We start from the raw sequence: 20,385 nt of genomic DNA, 5'->3' as shown, positions 1-20,385 counted from the left end.
GGATGGATACCTAATTGTCAAAGTTGGATATTATGTAATCTGGAATATGCACCATGCTGGGAAATTCTCTGGTGTCCTGGTAGCACTTCCTGGGGTGAAACCCTTGCCCTGAGTCCTGCTTGTAGGCACCATGTTGTGCCCCCTAAGAATGAGATGTGTGATGTTTGAGGCCCTGCAGTCCCAGGTTAGAAGACGACAAAACCTTGGTTTCCTATGTGGAACCTCTGTATTAACTCCTGTAAAACAAGGGTTTCTACCCTAGCAGGTTACAAATGCTGCCTTCTCTCTTTTCACTAGATGATTGCTGCCAATGTCCTTTCCAAAGAAGAGTTTCCAGACTTTGATGAAGAGACTGGCATTCTCCCTAAAGTGGATGATGAAGAAGGTAACTTACCACTTGGATCAGGCAGGATCATGGATTAGGACAGTGGACAAGTTGAGCAGTTGGATAGGGTGGTTTATTTTTTAATTTTTTAAACATTTTATTTATTTATTCACGAGACCCAGAGAGAGGCAGAGACACAGGCAGAAGGAGAAGCAGGCTCCATGCAGGGAACCTGATATGAGATGGGACTCGATTCCCGAACCCTGGGATCATACCCTGAGCCAAAGGCAGATGCTCAACCACTGAGCCACCCAGGCATCCCGGATAGGGTGGTTTAGATGTACTTTAACCTACATCTAAATCTGAGTGGTTAGATTTAGCTCATTTGTTCCTTAGGGCTTACCACTCATTATCTCTGAGAACCAGGGTTCTTCTGGGATGGAAGCAGAAAATGCATTTTCATTTCATAGACATTTGTATATTGTAATGCTTTTTGGTTATGATACTTAAAAAAAAAAGATTTTATTTATTTGGGAGAGAGAGAAAGCATGCACACACAAGTACGGGGAGAGGGAGATGGGGAGAGAGAATCTCAAGCAGATTCCCCCTGAGCATGGAGCCTGATGCAGGGCTCAATCCCAGGAGCCTTAGATCATGACCAGAGCTGAAACCAAGAGTTGGATACTTAACAAACTGAGCTACCCAGGCACCTCTGTGATACGTTTTCAGGTTATAAGAAGCTGTAATTGTATTTTGGGTAGTAAGTTTCATCTCATGTTCTTAGTAATTGTTCTGAAAACCTGGGATACAATTAGATTGCCTCTGAGTTGCCAAGGAAACCATTTTTAACTTGACCTATTAACAATTTCTAAAATAAATTGAACAATGAGACTTAATTATGTAACAGTAATAAATGAATGCTCATGTACCTACTACCTGGGTTACATATAATTTTATCTGTACATTGTTCATTGTTTTTTGTTTGTTTTTCTTTTTTTTTTTTAAGATTTATTTTTATTTATTTATGATAGACATAGAGAGAGAGAGAGGCAGAGACACAGGCAGAGGGAGAAGTAGGCTCCATGCCGGGAGCCCGACGCAGGACTCGATCCCGGGACTCCAGGATTACGCCCTGGGCCAAAGGCAGGCGTGAAACCACTGAGCCACCCAGAGATCCCCTTTGTTTGTTTTTTTAAAGTTTTATTTATTTATTCATGAGAGACAGAGAGAGAGGCAGGGACATAGAGGGAGAAGCAGGCTCCTCACAGGGAGCTCGATATGGGACTTCATCCTGGGACCCCAGGATCACGCTCTGAGCTGAATGTAGGCACTCAACTGCTGAGCCACCCAGGTGTCCCTTAATTCCTTTTTGTAAATCATTGTTTTGATATTTGTCTATGATGATTTTTATTGATTTTTGTTTTCACTGCTGTAGTGTTTTCTGTATATAAACTTCCTGTTATTTATCCATCTCACTTTTGATAGGCATATAAGATATTTCTATTTTGCAGATGTCTTTTTCTTTATTTTAAAAATTTGTTTATTTATTTTTTAAAGATTATATTTATTTATTCATTCATGAGAAACACACACACAGAGAGAGAGATAGAGAGAGGCAGAGACACAGGCAGAGGGAGAAGCAGGCTCTATGCAGGGAGCATGATGTGGGACTCGATCCTGGGTCCCCAGGATCATGCCCTGGGCTGAAGGCAGCGCTAAACCGCTGAGCTGGGATCCCTGGGTGGCGCAGCGGTTTGGCGCCTGCCTTTGGCCCAGGGCGCGATCCTGGAGACCCGGGATCGAATCCCACGTCGGGCTCCCGGTGCATGGAGCCTGCTTCTCCCTCTGCCTGTGTCTCTGCCTCTCTCTCTCTCTCTCTCTGTATGACTATCATAAATAAAATAAAAAAAAATTAAAAAAAAAAAAAAAAAAAACCGCTGAGCTACCCGGGCTGCCCTATTTATTTTTTATTTTTAAAGATTTTATTTATTCATGAGAGACACAGAGAGGCAGAGACATAGGCAGAGGGAGAAGCAGGCTCCTTGCTGGGAACCTGATGTGGGACTTAATCCCTGGACCTGGGATCACATTCCAAGCCAAAGGCAGATGCTCAACTGCTGACCCACCCAGGCGTCCCTTTTTTCTTTATTTTTTATTTTTAAGATTTTTATTTATTTGAGAGAGAGAGCATGAGCAGGGGCAGGGACAGAGGGAGCCCAGACTCCCTGCTGAGCAAGGGCTTAATCCCAGGACCCTGAGATCATGACCTAAGCCTAAGGCAGACGCTTAACTAACTGAGCCATCCAGGCACCCCCCTTTTATTTTAAGATTTTATTTACTTAGAACGTGAGTGCCGGGAGGGATAGAGGGAGGAGGAGAATATTAAGCAGACGCCATACTGAGCACAGAGCCTGACAACAGGACTCAATCTCATGACCCTGAGATCATGATCTGAAACTAAATCAAGAGTCAGCTGCTTAACTGACTGAGCCACGTAGGTGCCCCTGTTTCTTGCTTTGTGTTTACCTTTATGGACAATATTATTAGGAAATTCCTATACCTGTCTCCTAATGCACACGTGCAAGACCTTCTCTTTTCCCTGTATGTATAAGAAAAGAATGGATAGTAGGAAATGTGTATTTTCAAACTTAGCAGGCAGTCCAAATTGCCTTATAACATTTTTATACCAATTTACACTTTAAGATTTTATTTTTAAGTAATCTTTATACCCAGCATGGGGCTTAAACTCACAACCCCCAGATTAAGAGTCTCATGCTTTACCAACTGAGCCAACCAGGCGCCCCTAATTTATATTTCTGTCATGAGTGTGAGCTCCTGTTGATCCACATCCTTGCTGATATTTGGTACTATCCAGTTGTCCAATTTAATTTTTTTGCCAGTCTGTTGTGGGTTAAGTTACACTATAATGAAGCTGATGGCAAATACCTTAGTACCATTTAGAATGTTAGACTACATTTTTCCACAGGCTTAACTTCTTTTGAAAGTAGCTCCCCCGGGATGCCTGGGTGACTCAGTTGGTTAAGCGTCTGCCTTTGGCTCAAGTCATGATCCCAGGGTCCTGGGATCGAGCCCCATATCAGGCTCCTAGCTCAGTGGGGAGCCTGCTTCTCCCTCTCTGCCTGCTGCTCCCCCTGCTTGTGCTCTCTCTCTGTCAAATAAATAAAATGTTTAAAAAAAAAAAAAAAAAAAGGAAAGAGGAAATAGCTCCTCTGATCAGTTATTGAGCTGGACCATAAATGCCCAGAAGCATCTAGAGGGCAGGGGAAACAGTCCTCTTCATTGGAGTTTCATTTGAATTGCTGTCTTTTTTTGACTTTGGAAGGTGTCTTTGTGTTTTTTTTTTTTTTTTAATATTGTTTATTCATGAGAGAGACCGAGAGAGAGAGAGAGGTAGAGACACAGGCAGAGGGAGAAGCAGGCTCCATGCAGGGTGCCTGATGTGGGACTTGATCCTGGGTTTCCAGGATCATGCCCTGGACTGAAGGCGGTGCTAAACCACTGAGCCACCGGGCTGCCCAGGAAGCTGTTTTTTTTTTTTTTTTTTTAATTTTTATTTATTTATGATAGTCACAGGGATCCCTGGGTGGTGCAGCGGTTTGGCGCCTGCCTTGGGCCCAGGGATCATAATGATAGTCACAGAGAGAGAGAGAGAGGCAGAGACACAGGCAGAGGGAGAAGCAGGCTCCATGCACCGGGAGCCTGCTGTGGGATTCGATCCCGGGTCTCCAGGATCGCGCCCTGGGCCCAAGGCAGGCGCCAAACCGCTGCACCACCCAGGGATCCCTGGAAGCTGTCTTTGATAAGGATCGCTGGTGCCCATGGAAATCAGTTGTTTTGGTGAAAATGATTGCTTATTTCTCTCCTGTATTTTTGCTAATTCTTCTTTTGGGGGGACTTTTAGATGAAGATCTTGAGATCGAACTGGTTGAAGAAGAGCCTCCATTCCTAAGAGGGCACACCAAGCAAAGCATGGACATGAGCCCTATTAAAATTGTTAAGGTGAGAAATGCTGGGGCTCTAACCTGGATGTGTCAAGTGAATTTTTTTCCTTAAAGTAACTAGTTCAGCTAGTTTCTCTGAGTAGGTTATTACATCTGTGGAAGCAGAGCTCAGGCTAGAAGGTGTATTGACTGTTGGTCAGGGTCTAGAATATTTTTGTTTTAAAGGGTGATTGACTTGGCTTTGTTAATTTTTAATTCTTTTGTTCTCATTCTGCTGCATTTCGGGACAAAAGACGGAAATGGAGTGTTTGATATATTACCACTGCCTTTGCTCTTGTCTTAGGCTTGAATCATTCATTACCTTGCAGATTCAAAGGCAGTTTTGAAGGGTTCACTTCATCAGTTGGGACTGACCTTCACTAGAAAGCTGTAGCACTGGGTGCTCTGGAGGCCAGAGCTGTGAAGAGAAAAATTCATGGAAAATTAGGATAAATTATTAGGTTTGGAAAAGGGTATTTTAAAGGTCTCCCAGCCCAGCCACCCATCATCGCTTATAATTCACTCATGTGTCCTTCTGCAGCACTCTTTCCCTGTGGTTTTCTGTTTGTTTGACCTTGTTGGTAACAGTAATTCACCAGCCCTTAAGGAGACCCATTCCATCTTCACGGGGATCTGATCATAAGCTCTTCTGTAGTTGGAGCTAAAATCTCTCTTACTGAGGCAGCCATGTTAGTCTTAATTTTAGTTCTTGGGATCATCTAGAGGAAGTCTTACCCTTTTCTTGTGTGTCCCATCTCTCTTGGGGTTCTCATCTCCAAGCCAAACCCCTCCAATTCTTTTATAGTCTGGTACATGGAGATGAACATCCTTTTAGGTGGGTCTCATTTCTTAGATTCAAGAGGTTTAACCTCTGCATTTTATTTTCTGGACATTTAACACATGGTGAGATCTCATTCTGATGTTGCATGTCTTCTGTTGCACTAGAACCCGGATGGTTCCCTCTCCCAAGCAGCAATGATGCAGAGTGCCTTAGCCAAAGAAAGGCGGGAACTCAAGCAGGCCCAGCGGGAAGCTGAGATGGATTCTATTCCCATGGGGCTCAACAAACACTGGGTTGATCCTCTGCCTGATGGTAAGACCTTGGGTGGGGTGTGTGGACTTTTCAAAAACAATCTGAGCTTTCAGTGGTGTGTTAAGTGTCCGACTCTTGATCTCAGCCCCACATTGGGCATAGAGCTTACATAAAAGAAAAAAAGAATTATTATTTTTGTAATTTTAAATATTTTATTTTTAAGCAAGCTCCACACCCAACATGGGACTTGAACTCACAACCCTGAGATCAAATCGCACACTCTTCTGACTGAGCCAGCCAGTTGCCCCAAGAATTTTCTATGCTAAAGATAATACAACTTTGAAGCTTCTTTTTTCACATAATTCTTTGTGCAGTAAATGCTAAGTCAGTGCTAGATACAGTCATAACGAGTACTTAGTAATTTGGGTGAGGCAGCTGGGGAGCTTGAGGCATGCTGTGAATTAAGTAGATGTGATCCCTTCTCTTATGAGGCTTGTAATTTAGTAGGGAAAATGAAGATTAATGAAATAGTTACCAGCTAACTAACCACATCACTACCAGTGCAGTGTGAAGAAGTACAGGTAATGTGTGTCACTTCTCTGAGAAGTTGAAACCTGAAGCATAAATAGGACTTTGTCAGAGGGGATGGGGAGTCTGACAGGTTGTCCCAGACTGAGGAGTAGCCTGGAGTAGGGATGTGAGGTGGAAAGCAAGTCTGTATAGCTGGAATGGAGTGGTGGGCCGAGTGGTGGGCATGAGGTGTGGGGCACCCAGGTCTTAGGAATTGGAACTCCATTCTAGAGTTCACTCAGAGGTGTTGCCAGGTGCTAAATGGGAGGGGCACGATCAGAGTTGCATTTCCAAAGGATTGTTGAGCATGCCCTGCAGAATGGATTAGATGGGATGAGTGTAGACACGAGCTGACCTTGGAGGCTTTTCTGATATAGGAGAGAGGATGGTGACTTGAACACAGAGATAGCAGACAGGAGGGATCAGTTGGGGAGATGGGGTTTGTTGAATGTTGGGGGTGGGGCACTGAGGTAGCTGGAGGGTAATACTGTCCCCTGTTTCCCTTTGCAGCGGAAGGCAGGCAGATTGCTGCCAATATGAGAGGTATTGGGATGATGCCCAATGACATTCCCGAGTGGAAGAAGCATGCCTTTGGGGGCAACAAAGCTTCTTATGGGAAAAAGACCCAGATGTCAATCATTGAGCAGAGAGAGAGCCTGCCCATCTACAAACTGAAGGAGCAGCTGGTCCAGGTGAGAAGCCTCTTTATGATGTACTGGTATGGCAATAGTGGTGTTTTCTAAAAGAAAGATGATGGGCAGCCCAGGTGGCCCAGTGGTTTAGCGCTGCCTTCAGCCCAGGGCGTGATCCTGGAGATCCAGGATCGAGTCCCACGTCAGGCTCCCTGCATGGAGCCTGCTTCTCCCTCTGCCTTTGTCTCTGCCTCTCTCACTCTGTGTCTCTCATGAATAAATAAATAAAATACCTTTAAAAAAATAAAAGAAAGATGATATGTTTGAATTAAAATTAGCTGGACGGGTATGTGTACGTTTGAAGTGGCTTTTCCAAAGAGGATAGGAAAAAACAACATGTGCAAGTACTTTAAATAAATATATATATGTACACATATACATATGCACATATATATATGTTAGTATATACATTTTAAAAATTTATCTGAGTAATCTCTATACCAGTGTGGGGCTTGAACTCATGGCCTTGAGATCAAGAGTCCCATGTTCCACTGAGTGACTGAGCCAGCCAGGCACCTCTACATTTTTTTTTTTTTTCCAGTGAGGAAATAAATCTGAATGAGGAGCTCCTGGAGTGGTTCTGAGTGGGCAGGGGTGTTATGTTGCACAGAGCAGCATCTCCTGCCAGTAAGAGAAATGGGCATGCTTGGCCAGGGATCCCATATGGGCAAGATTTTGCTCTGGGTACTTATTTCCATTTTTTAGAGATCGGATTTGAAGACCAGCAAACTTTCCCTAGGCAACCGAGTTTACTAGTGCCTAGTGAATCTTTTCTGTGCGATCTCAACCATACGTAAGCAAGTACAAATACATATGTACACACATACATAAATGTCATGTCTTAGGTATACTGTATATTTCTAGATGGCAGCATATGATGCATATGTTCTGCATCTTGCTTTTCCCCTTAATGATTTAGCTCAGAAAATCTTCTCTTTTTTTTGATGGTGCTTCATTATGTGGATGTTTTCTGGCTTACTTAACTAGTCCGTATTAATAGACATATAGATTATGTCAATCCTTTGCTATTATAAATGGTGTAGAAATAAGATGACTTTTGGGTAAAGTACTAGAGATTTGGCAGTGGAAGGGATTTATTTTATTTTTAAAAATTTTATTTATTCATGAGAGACACAGAAAGAGAGGCAAAGACATAGGCAGAGGGAGGAGAAGCAGGCTCCATACAAGGAGCCTGATGTGGGACTCAATCCCGGGAATCTGGGATCATGTCCTGAGCCAAAGGCAGGTGCTCAACTGCTGAGCCACCCAGGTGTCCCAAGGGAACACTTTATGTACCCTTTTTATTTACTGTTGAATTCTTTAACCACATGCATATAGTACTTAAAATATATATATACATAAAATCAGTGATAGCTGGGTGGTAGTTTATTTATTTTTAAAGATTTATTTATTTGAGAGAATGCACGCACACAAACAGGGGGAGGGGCAGAGAGAGAGGGAGAAGCAGACTCCCCACTGAGCAGGGAGCCTGATGCCCATCTTGATCCCAGGACCCTGGGATCATGACCTGAGTCGAAGGCGTCTGTTTAACTGACTGAGCCACCGAGGCGCCCTTGGGTGGTGGTTTATGCTTGTAGCATTACCTTTATGTTTTTATGAATGTGAGAAAACCAATAACATTTTAAAAAATTAAATTGAGTCAGTTAAAAAAAGAATACCTGTAAAATTTCAAGTTTTTGTTTTTTGTTTCTTTTTTTTTTTAAGATTTTATTTATTCATGAGAGAGAGAAAGGCAGGGACATAGGCAGAAGGAGAAGCAGACTCCCTGTGGGGAGCCTGTTGCAGGACTTGATTCCAGGACCCTGGGATCACAACCTGAGCCAAAGGCAGATGCTCAACCATTGAGCCACCCAGGCACCCCTCAAGTTTTTAAGTTATACTTGCAGTTCAAATAAGGAAGAGCATTGCCCATAGAAAATCACCAGTAGGGACGCCTGGGTGGCTCAGTGGTTGAGCATCTGCCTTCGGCTCAGGGTGTGATACCGGGGTCTCGGGATTGAGTTCTATGTTGGGTTCCCTGCAGGGAGCCTGCTTCTGCCTCTGCCTATGTCTCTGCCTCTCTCTCTGTGTCTCTCATGAATAAATAGATAAAATCTTAAAAAAAAAAAGGAAAAAGTTGCACAAATTAAAAAAAAAAATCATTAATATTTTTTCTTTGCATGATTAAAAATAACCTGGTTGTAATTTAGCATGTGTACATTATTATATCCCTTCTTTCTTCTTTATTTTTTTAAGTTTTTATTTTATTTATTCATGAGAGAGAGAGGCAGAGACACAGGCAGAGGGAAAAGCATGCTTCATTCAGGGAGCCCGATGTGGGACTCGATCCTGGAACTGGGATCACACCCTAAGCCGAAGGCAGATGCTCAACCGCTGAGCCGCCAAGGTGTCCCAGCCCTCTTTCTTCTTTAGCATTAGAACGTAAACATTATTTTCCTTTTGAGTAATGTGTGGGAAGTTTTAATGACTGTATTTACATTCTGTTGCTTTCAGGCTGTCCATGACAATCAAATCCTGATTGTTATTGGAGAGACAGGATCTGGGAAGACAACGCAGATCACCCAGTACCTGGCAGAGGCAGGCTATACTTCCCGGGGCAAGATTGGATGTACCCAGCCCAGAAGAGTAGCAGCCATGTCAGTGGCCAAAAGAGTGTCGGAGGAGTTTGGATGTTGCCTGGGCCAAGAGGTAAGTGAGTAGTGAAGCTGTTCTCGAAATACCTGCAGAGAGTGTAAAGGCTCAGATCTCTGTACAGTGGGAATAGGCTTGTCTTTCTTCAGGTTTCTCTTGAGGGGCAGAGGGTTCTCGTCATCAGTGATCCACTCAGGATCAAGCCCAAGGCAGATTCACTGTGAGGAAATCACTACGAATCTTGGTCAAATTCTTACCTCTTAAGATTACAGGTAACAGTCTGACCAGGCTGAAGTCTTGCCTGGTGATTGCAGAAGGAGAGGTTTGTGTCTAAGGTTTTCAGCTTCACCTCTGCTTTAGGTGGGCTACACCATTCGATTTGAGGACTGTACCAGCCCAGAGACCGTGATCAAGTACATGACAGATGGGATGTTGCTCCGCGAGTGCCTGATTGACCCCGACCTCACACAGTATGCGATCATCATGTTAGATGAGGCTCATGAGAGAACCATTCACACTGATGTGCTGTTTGGATTGTTGAAGAAGGTAACTATGTTCTCTTTGGTTGCCCTTCCACCTGTCGGGGACTGAATCCTGGGAATCAGATTTGAGGTTCCTGTGCCTTTTTGCTTAGTCCTTAGTGAACCACATTGCATTTCCCTTTAGACGGTTCAGAAACGGCAAGACATGAAGCTAATTGTCACCTCAGCCACATTGGATGCAGTGAAGTTTTCTCAGTACTTCTATGAAGCCCCCATCTTCACCATTCCAGGTCGAACATACCCAGTGGAAATACTATACACGAAGGAACCTGAGACAGATTATCTGGATGCCAGCTTGATCACTGTCATGCAGATCCACCTAACAGAACCACCAGGTAGGAAGAAGGAGCATTTTCCCCTCTTAGGCTGAAAGTCCTGATGGGGGTAGCTTTTCTCTCATCTTTTAAAAAATGCCTATTAAGGATCAGTCTCTCTGTAAGCCTAAGTCTTGTATGTTTGAAGCAGCAGTAGAGATATAAATAATGGTGTACAGGGTTTAATTGTACTCTATTTAAGCATGGAGACACACATGCAAATAAGAATGGACACAAACTTTTAAAAAATAAAAAAATATTAAAAATAACACTCTAAAAATGAAAAACCAGAATAAACATGGACAGATGAAAACCTCTTGATTTATTAAGGATTGGAATAGAGTATGTTTTCCATCATCTGGCATTCTTTTCAGGTCTCTGTGGCCTTTGTATAGAATGCGCACACAGGAAGTAAATGTTCTCTTCTTAGGTGATATCCTGGTCTTCCTCACTGGTCAGGAGGAGATTGATACTGCTTGTGAGATCCTATATGAAAGAATGAAATCCCTGGGACCGGATGTTCCAGAGCTGATCATCCTGCCAGTGTACTCTGCTCTTCCCAGTGAGATGCAGACCCGAATCTTTGACCCAGCTCCACCTGGCAGCAGAAAGGTAACAGTGGGCAGGGATGAAGCTCCCGTGTGCTCTGGAACCACACGATGTATGTACCTGGCCCTAACAGGGATTGCCTAAGGTGCACACACACACTGTGTTTTCTTATGTCTTAGAAAATAGTCCAATCAGTTTGTTAAGGAATAAGGATCTTGTATGTAGCCCCTGCTCCTCTTCCTCTCCTGTATTCGACAGATATTTTTTCAGCATCTCCCAGGCTTTGGGGTACACAAAGCTGCAGTGTGAGGCCAGGCCTCTCTCTGCTGTGGGGCATCCACCAGTAAATAGGCCGTGAACATATGGTATGAAAGAGCTGCTGGGACTGTGGATACCCAGGAGGGGAGCCCCATGCCCAGAATTCTCAGAGGAAGTAAGGATCTAAGCTTGTCCTAAAGAGCATGTGGCTGTTCCTCTGGTTAAGAAGGGCTGGAGGACAAGCATTCTGAGAGGACAGCATGTGATAACCTAGGGACAAGAGAGTGTGGCCATTTCAGGGAGCTGCCTACTTCTGTAGCTGGAGCTAACTGCATGGGTATGCATGTAAGACAGTGGGAGAGGAGACAGATGAATTTTTTTTTAAATAACGGCCTTACCAAGATACAATTTACATACCATACAATTCATTTTTTTTAAATTTTTATTTATTTATGATAGTCACACAGAGAGAGAGAGAAAGAGAGGCAGAGACACAGGCAGAGGGAGAAGCAGGCTCCATGCACCGGGAGCCTGACGTGGGATTCGATCCTGGGTCTCCAGGATCGCGCCCTGGGCCAAAGACAGGCGCTAAACCGCTGCGCCACCCAGGGATCCCAATTCATCCCTTTAAAACATACAATTCAGGGGGCAGCCTGAGTGGCTCAGTGATTTAGTGCCACCTTCAACCCAGGGCATGATCCTGGAGTTGTGGGATCGAGTCCCATGTCAGGCTCCCTGCATGGAGCCTCTTTCTCCCTCTGCCTGTGTCTCTGCCTCTCTCTCTCTCTGTGTGTCTCATGAATAAATAAATAAAATCTTTAAAAAGTAAAATAAAATACACAATTCAGCGGCTTTTAGTATATTTACTGGATTGTTTGACCATTAATTGCCATTTTTCATGGGAATTAATCATTAACCATTAATCACTATGGTTAATTTTAGAATAATTTCATGACCTCTAAATGAAACCCCGTACCCTTTAACAGTGACACCCCCCCCCCCCCCCATTCAGCCCTGTGCTCAGTCCCTGGAAGCCGCTAAACTACTTTCTGTATTTCTGTATTTGCTTATTCCTGACAGTTCATATAAATGGAATCCTAACGTGATCCTAGGTGACTGGTTTCTTTCACTTAGCACATTCTCAGGTTTCATCATGTTGTAGCAGTTTTAGTGCTACTTTTTTTTTTTTAATTGCCGCATAATATTCTATCATAGAATGATATTCTATATCCAGAATGTGGATGTACCACATTTTGTTTATCTTTTCCCCAGTTGTTGGATATTCAGGTTGTTTCCATGTTTTAGCTATTATGAACAATGCTGCTATGGGCATTTGTTTACAAGTTTCTATGCGGACATGTCTTCATTTCTCTTGAGTATATATACCTAGGAATGGAAGACTTGGATTTGAATAACACTGAAGAGTTAGAATGGACAAGACATAGTGGGTAGTTGGAGGGGTAGGAAAGAAGGGCAGGGAGAAATCAGAGTGACTCCCTGCTTTCTGGCATGGACAGCTGGATGGAAGATAGTGCTGAGAACAGAAACATGGAGGAGGAGCAGGTTTTCGGGGGGCTGGAGGGAGAGATGGCAATTCCTCCTCTGTTTTGTTCCTGATGATTGGACTTCTTTTTAAGAGGGCTCTGCAGCTCTGTGGCAGGTGGAAGCCTTTCAGGGCCAGTGAGATGCTGGCATGATGCGAGATGTTCTGGTGCTTCCTCGCAATGATTTTTCCAAGCAATTGTGTTTTATTAGCTGAACCTCTGGGTGGAAGAACAGTGGTAGTGCCAAGCCGAGACCAATAATCTTCTAGATCACACATACTGCTACATACACACAAACTGTGAAATTCCTCTGCCGCCTCGTTCATTTTATGATCAGAAAAAAAAACAAAAAAAAAAAAACCACACAACAAAAACATCTCTCTCTTGTTCCACATACACTAACAGCCCATTTTGTAGTCCAGATGTCCCCATGGGGGAAGAAAAATCTCATTTTGCACTGGCACATGTGATGCCAGGAAATCTCTGCTTTCCCAGGGTGCAAGAAAATTAAAATTGTAGTAATCAACGTTGGATCTAGAAAATGAGATATGTGGCCATTAGCACCAAATGAAATTGGCTTTGATTGGCCTTTGCTTTTTCCTGTTCTCCTTCTCCTCTCAGGTACCGCTACCTTGTCCCCAATTTGACCTTTAAGATGAAGGCACTTCCCCTTCCACCCATTTGAGGCCAGATTAAGTGCTATCTAATCTAGAGAGGGAGAGAATGGCACAGTCCTTCGAGAAGATGTCTGAAGTCAGATGTCCTGATTCACACCTCAGGGCTGAGCCTGGGCAGCTTAATCCAGCAGTGTCCCTTTTGTCTGCAGGTCGTGATTGCCACCAACATCGCAGAGACCTCGCTGACTATTGACGGCATCTACTATGTGGTGGACCCTGGGTTTGTGAAACAGAAAGTTTACAATTCCAAGACTGGCATTGACCAGCTTGTGGTCACTCCGATTTCTCAGGTATGGTGGCTTCTACCCACAGCTGTCCTGAAAATCCTCGTTAGGGTGTCTAAATTTTTTATGGTTTGGTATTTTGAACTTCATTGTTTCTTTTATTTTTTTAAGAGATATTCTTTTTAAATATTATTTATTTGAGAGAGAGTGAGTATACAGGCAGGGGGAAGAGCAGAGGTAGAAGCAGAAGCAACACTCCCTGCTGAGCAGAGAACCTGATGTGGGGCTCGATCTCAGGACCCCAAGATCATAACCTGAGCCAAAGACAGACGCTTAACCAACTGAACCACCAAGGCACCCCTGAACTTTATTGTTTTCAAAGAGGATCCTTTAAGATAACTGGGTGCTTTTGTGAGATAAAGGACATTTTGTGTGTAGTTTGTGTTCAATCTTTTGGATAGTGTTTCAGCATTAAAAAGCTTGCTAAAACTGGAACTTAAAAAAGTTTCAATTCTAGCACCCTAGATTATAAAACTTATAAGGACATATTTTAAAAAATATTGTACTTATCCACAGACATCTGAGATAGTAATAATTCATGAGATGTTAATGGATTTCTTTTGTAATTGTGTAATAATTTCCTGCCCAAATTATATTTAAAAATGAATAACTTGATCAGCCTTTTTGAGGGCATTTTGGCTACAAGGCATCCAACATTTAAAAGTTCATTTTTTGAAGATAACAGTTCCACTTCCAGGAATACATCTGAAAGTTTAGCAAGCATACATCTGAAGGTAAGGGAAAAGGATGTTCGCCAAAGTATTATTTATATGAAAGGAAACCTGGGAAAATTCTAAATGAACTCCAAAAGGGAAGTCGTTTAATAAAATATGGTATATGCACGCCATAGAATGTTGTGTGGCATTAACATGGTGGTGGGCATCTATATTTAATGACATAAGCATATAATTGTGATATATTATTTGAAAAAAGTAAACCGAAGCATAGTATGAATAGTAGAGTCCAACTTTTGTTTAAAAATAAATGGTGCATGCTTGTGTACAGCATATGTGTGCATGCCTGAGACAGAAAGTGTAGTCGGCATGGTAGTTGGGGTTACTTGTCGGTGGAGCTGCTGGTTATTATGCTGAGGGGCGAAGTGCATTATTTTCTTTGGCTTTTACATATTATCTTAATATTTTATAAGAGGGATGTGTGATTTTCATAATCCATAAAAATCATAAGGCTGTTGTCATTTTGGGCCTTAAGAGATACCAGCTACCATTTGCAGAGTGCTTACTAAATGCCAGTCACTAGGTACTTGCACATACATGAACTCATTTGCATTCTCTCATTCATTCTTAGTGGTAGTAGATGTTGCTGTTTTCACAGATGAGAATGAGGCACAGAGAGGTTAAGAGACCTGCCTAAGGCTACACAGCTGGTGGAGCCAGGATTTGAAGCTGGGCAGTCTGGCCCCTGCCTGTGTGCTCTGTACCATTTCTTGGGGTGGTGCTTGCCACTTTCAGTGATTGAGAAATAAGCTACATTTGTTCTCCCTGATTTGGAGAGAGATGTCTGTAGAATGCTATATGTGATTGCTGCCTGCCTTAATGTGGTTAGTGACCTTTGATACTCTCTCCTTTGGTTTGGGACTGGAAGAGGAATTTGTAAAATCCTGATTTGTAAGACAGATGGTTTTGTCAGCAAATGGCCGTCTTCAGATTGCCATTCATGGTTTCCTAGCAATCTATGGCTAAACTACATGTATTTTTTTTTTTTTTAATTTAAAAGTTAGTTGTATTTAACTAATTCAGAGTGCTTCCTGGTTTGTTGGAAGAGGGTACGACTCATGATCTCAGGGTCATGAGTTTGAGCTCCACTTTGGGTGTAGAGATTACTTAAATAAATAATTTAAGAAAGAAATTTATTCATCCCTGGGTGGCTCAGCGGTTTAGCGCCGCCTTCGGCCCAGGGCGTGATCCTGGAGACCTGGGATCGAGTCCCACATCGGGCTCTTTGCGGGGAGCCTGCTTCTCCCTCTGCCTCTCTTCTCTCTGTGTCTCTCATGAATAAATAAATAAAATCTTTAAAAAAAAAGAAAGAAAGAAACACTTGAAAAATTAGCGTCCCTCTCCCCTACGTAGTGTAGAGAAGTATTATATTATTTTGGGGATAAAGAAGAAAAAAATTTAAATTGCTCATAATTCTATTGCCACCACTTTCTCATTTTGATGCTTTTCTTGCCCATCTTTTGTTTGTTTCTTTCTTGTTAGCAAGTCTAGTAGTCTTGCTAAGTGTGCAGTTTTGTGCATTTTTTTTGTTTAAACATTTAATTTTCTTGATTATTAAGGTATAATACATGTTCAACACTAGATATTTGATAAAAGTAAATAGAACTGATCCACAAGCCTACCATGAGAGTTAGTCACAGTTTTAGCGCTTTTTGTTCCCAGTTTTTCCTTCTGGTAGTTTTTTTGTTTTGTTTACAAAATTAGTATTGTTCTGTATCTTGCTTTTTCACCTATGTACATGAACATTTTCTTCTGTTATTGAGAGTTCCGAAGCTGATTTGGGAGGGGCGCCTGGATGGCTCAGTCCGACTCTGGCCTCGGATTAGGTCTTGATCTCAGGGTCTTGAGTTCATGTTCCACTTTAGTCTCCATGCTGGGCCCTGGAGTAAGTGGAGCCTCCTTAAAAACACACAAAAGAGCTGCAGAGTCATCACTGGTAGGATCAACACTACATTTCTTGGGTTCACTTACATTTTTTATCCCAACTGTGGGGATGGTGTTTCTCATTTTTTTCTTCTTTTTTAAGATTTTATTTATTTATTCATGAGAGAGAGAGAGAGGCAGAGACACAGGCAGAGGGAGAAGCAGGCTCCCTGTAGGGAGCCCGACATGGGACTGGATCCCAGGTCTCTAGGGTCAGGCCCTGGCTGAAGGTGGCGCTAAACCGCTGAGCCACCTGGGCTGCCCATTTCTCATATTGTGTTACGCTTTTTCTCGTATATTGTGCCACACTATTTTTAAATGTGTATTTCTGCGATCTTTCAGTGTTTCTTCCATTCACATTGCTTGTATCTGCCTCACTTGAACAAACTTTCCTGAAATGCCGAGTTTTAGAGAGGGGATGATAAGAGCCTTGATAGTCTTGGAAATGGTCCTAAAGGAAGTGAAATAAACCCCATTTCGGGTTCTGCCAGCTGCTAAGCGCCCCCCTTTTAGCAGATTTCCTAAATCTGGTAAAGCTGTTATGCAATGTTCAACAGATATGTTACTTTTATATGCCCTCCCCTCCAGGCTCAGGCAAAGCAACGAGCTGGCAGAGCTGGGCGGACGGGCCCAGGGAAGTGTTACAGGCTGTACACTGAACGTGCCTACCGAGATGAAATGCTGACCACCAATGTGCCGGAAATCCAGAGGACCAACCTGGCGAGCACGGTGCTCTCGCTCAAGGTAGAGATCACTGTCTTGTTAGGATGGGCTGGTGGAACAGTTTAATCGTATGTCCATAGTAAAGGAGTATCGGTTTTATGAACCTTGTTAAATATTTTAGTAACCTCGTGGAACTAGTCCCTTTGAATGGAATGCAAATGGCTGTGATAACAGCCTCTCTGCTGCGGGGCTAGGGCTAAGTTGGCATGTCTACTGTGAGCACACGTTTTTTTTCTGACCATAATAACCAGCAGGATATTTGGTTATAAAAGATTTTGGTTAGGGGCATTTTCTAAAAGGATATTAGAAAAATCTAATTCATGCCAAACCGTGGACAGGCAGTCACACTTCCTTCAACCCTGATCCAAGTCTCTTTTAGAATGGAAGCGAAACCCCCAATCCAAAAAACGTTGCAAGGGAACTATCAGTACAGGTTTCAGACTGACCCTCAGGGGGGCTGGGTTTTCATTCTGAATCATTGCTCTTCCTCTCTAGGTCCCCAGTGAGGACCCTCATTCTCTTTTGGCAGGGGGAGCTGCATGAATAATTTCCCAGCTGATGGCATCCCCACCCCCTGACACTGATGCTGCCCTGGGGCCCTGGCACTCTCACTCTGCTGGTGCAGAGTGCTCTGTTGTAATTTATTATTCATTCTCTGTAAGAGAGGCTAACACAGAGCTTCAGAAAAAAAATCCTGCTTTAGTCTCTGGAGTGAGAACAGAGAGGCATCTGTGGCTCAAAGTTTTGCTCTGAGCTCTATGTCCTTGGCAAATTTATCTGCTCAACCGGCTTTTCTATATTCTCCTTTCTAGAAGTGGGCTATTAATAGTATCTATTTTGAAAATAAATGAGATAATACAGGTAAAGGCCCTTGGCACAGTACTCGCTGATTGCTAACATAATTCCTTGTAGTTATTATTCACACAATAAGCATTTATTGGACACCTGCTGTGTTTATAGTCACAATCACTTTAGGGAAAAGAAACAGAAGGCTTAAGTCCTACCACATCCCCCTTAAACATGCTTGGATAGTGCATCACTCATTTGTTTCTTCAATTCATCAAATTAGCCAACACATTGGCTATCGAATATCGAATGCCAACTCTTTGCCCGGCATACAGCCTGCACGGTGTTACTGGTGTTTTGTGTATCTCACCATTGTGAACTCTCTGGGAGCCAGGCTATGTCTTAGTCATCTTCCTATCCCTGCCACCTGATGCAATATGAGGCACTTCCTCAATGCAAGGTAGAAATTATGTGTGCAAGAGATAGGACAAGCTGGTATGTTGTCCTTTTTAAAAAATATGGTAAAAGACACAACCTATTATTCTTGTAACCTTTTTAAGATGTACAGTTCAGCAGCAATAAGTACTTTCCCAATATTGTGCAGCCATCACCACCATCTATTTCTGGAACTTTGTCATCATTCCATAGAGAAACTCATTACATGGCACCATCCTTTATCTCCACCACCACTACCCCAGCCCCCATGACCATTATTCCACTTTCTGGTCTCTCTGAGCTTGATTTCCATACCAATGGAATCATGCAGTGTTTGTCCTTTTGTGTCTGGCCTATTTTGCCCAGCATCGTGTTTTCATAGTTCATTGTGTTATATAGCATGTGTTAGAATTTCATTCCTTTTTAAGGGTGAATAATACTCCTGGTGTGCATATACTGCATTTTGTCTATCCCTTCATCTGTTGATGGATATTTGGGTGGTTTCTGTCTTTTGGCTTTTGTGAATAATGCTGCTATGAAAATTAGCGTACCAGTATCTGTGTCCTTCTTTTCAGTTCTCTTGGGCATATCTAGAAGTTGGAATTGTTGGGTCATATGGTGATGTATGTTTAACTTAACAAGAAGTCACCATTTAACATTGCCACTGACATTGCATAAAGGTCCCTGTTTCTCCACATCCTGGCCAACCCTTGTTCTGTTCCTTTCCCTATTATAGCCATCCTAGTGGGTAGGCTATAATCTTGTGCTTTTGACTTGCATTTCCCTGATTACCAGTTCCGTTGAGCATATTTTCATGTGCTTTTTGGCCATTTTTATAACTTATTGGGAGAAATGCCTCTTAATGTCCTTTGCCCATTTTTGTTTACTTGTATTTATGTTGGTTTTTTTTAAAGATTTATTTGTTTATTCATGAGAGAGAGAGAGAGAGAGAGAGAGAGGCAGAGACACAGGCAGAGGGAGAAGCAGGCTCCATGCCAGGAGCCCTCCGCGGGACTCCATCCTGGGACTCCAGGATCGCGCCATGGGCTAAAGGCAGGCGCCAAACCACTGAGCCACCCAGGGATCCCCGTTGTGTATTTTTTTAATGATTTATTGATTGATTGATTGATTGATTGATTTGATTTGATTTTTTTTAAAGATTTTATTTATTTATTCATGATAGTCACACAGAGAGAGACAGAGAGGCAAAGACACAGGCAGAGGGAGAAGCAGGCTCCATGCACCGGGAGCCCGACATGGGATTCGATCCCGGGTCTCCAGGATCGCGCCCCGGGCCAAAGGCAGGCACCAAACCGCTGCGCCACCCAGGGATCCCTGATTTATTTATTTAAGTAATCTCTATACCCAATGTGGGGCTAGAACTCAACCTTGAGGTCAGAAGTTGCGAGGTCTTCCAACTAAGCCAGCCAGGTGCCCATTTGCCCATTTTTAAATTGTCATCTTTTTGTTGTTGAATTGTATCTGTATTTACTTTGAAGGCGCCATTTTTAAAGTTTCCTGAGAGAGTATATGCTTTCTACCAGTCTGAGTTTTGTGTGACTCAGCCCTGGAGATGACTGCTAATCTTGTTGATGACTTCCTCCTTGTAATAGAAGAAACAGGAAAGAAATGGACAGGTACACTCCCTCCATGTTAACACTAGCAGGGCTGACTGTCCAATCACATGCTTTCTTTCCTTCTGTTCTAGGCCATGGGCATCAATGACCTGCTGTCCTTTGACTTCATGGATGCCCCACCAATGGAAACCTTGATCACAGCCATGGAGCAGCTCTATACGCTGGGGGCCTTGGACGATGAGGGCCTGCTCACTCGTCTGGGCCGCAGGGTAGGAGCCAGACTGAATTTCCTGTTTTTTTAGTCCCTGGCTAGCCTTCCATTCTCTTTGTTCTGTGCACAATTAAACTCTGAGGCCCTCAGTAGGGGCCTACTCTACTTTGAGTAGAATTCTAGATGCCTGTTTTATTTTTTTTATTTATTTATTTATTTATTTATTTATTTATTTATTTATTTATTTATTTATTTATTTTTAGATGCCTGTTTTTTTTTTAGATGCCTGTTTTTATTTTATTTTTTTTTAAAGATTTTATTTATTTATTCATGATAGTCACAGAGAGAGAGTGAAAGAGAGAGAGGCAGAGACATAGGCAGAGGGAGAAGCAGGCTCCATGCAGGGAGCCCGACGTGGGATTCGATCCCGGGTCTCCAGGATCGTGCCCTGGGCCAAAGGCAGGTACTAAACCGCTGCGCCACCCAGGGATCCTAAGATGCCTGTTTTTAAACTGGGTTTTCCACTGTCGCTTAAAACTATTACTACTTTATTAG

The 20,385-nt window shown here is 42.9% G+C and overlaps 1 protein-coding gene across 1 annotated transcript in view; it reads left to right on the top strand.

The window, feature by feature from the left end:
• DHX8 (DEAH-box helicase 8) overlaps positions 1–20,385 on the top strand; it is a 32,374-nt gene that overhangs the window by 9,085 nt on the left and 2,904 nt on the right. The window contains exons 9-19 of the mRNA XM_038547201.1: positions 298–385; positions 4,248–4,345; positions 5,272–5,419; positions 6,440–6,621; positions 9,136–9,330; positions 9,634–9,819; positions 9,940–10,150; positions 10,560–10,741; positions 13,307–13,447; positions 16,687–16,842; positions 19,751–19,888. Of these exons, the coding sequence (XP_038403129.1) occupies positions 298–385; positions 4,248–4,345; positions 5,272–5,419; positions 6,440–6,621; positions 9,136–9,330; positions 9,634–9,819; positions 9,940–10,150; positions 10,560–10,741; positions 13,307–13,447; positions 16,687–16,842; positions 19,751–19,888 (1,725 nt within the window). The remainder of the gene's footprint in view (positions 1–297; positions 386–4,247; positions 4,346–5,271; positions 5,420–6,439; positions 6,622–9,135; positions 9,331–9,633; positions 9,820–9,939; positions 10,151–10,559; positions 10,742–13,306; positions 13,448–16,686; positions 16,843–19,750; positions 19,889–20,385) is intronic.

This window comes from Canis lupus, chromosome 9, assembly GCF_011100685.1.
Source record: "Canis lupus familiaris isolate Mischka breed German Shepherd chromosome 9, alternate assembly UU_Cfam_GSD_1.0, whole genome shotgun sequence".
Taxonomy (NCBI): domain Eukaryota; kingdom Metazoa; phylum Chordata; class Mammalia; order Carnivora; family Canidae; genus Canis; species Canis lupus.
This window is presented reverse-complemented; position numbering and strand designations above follow the sequence as displayed.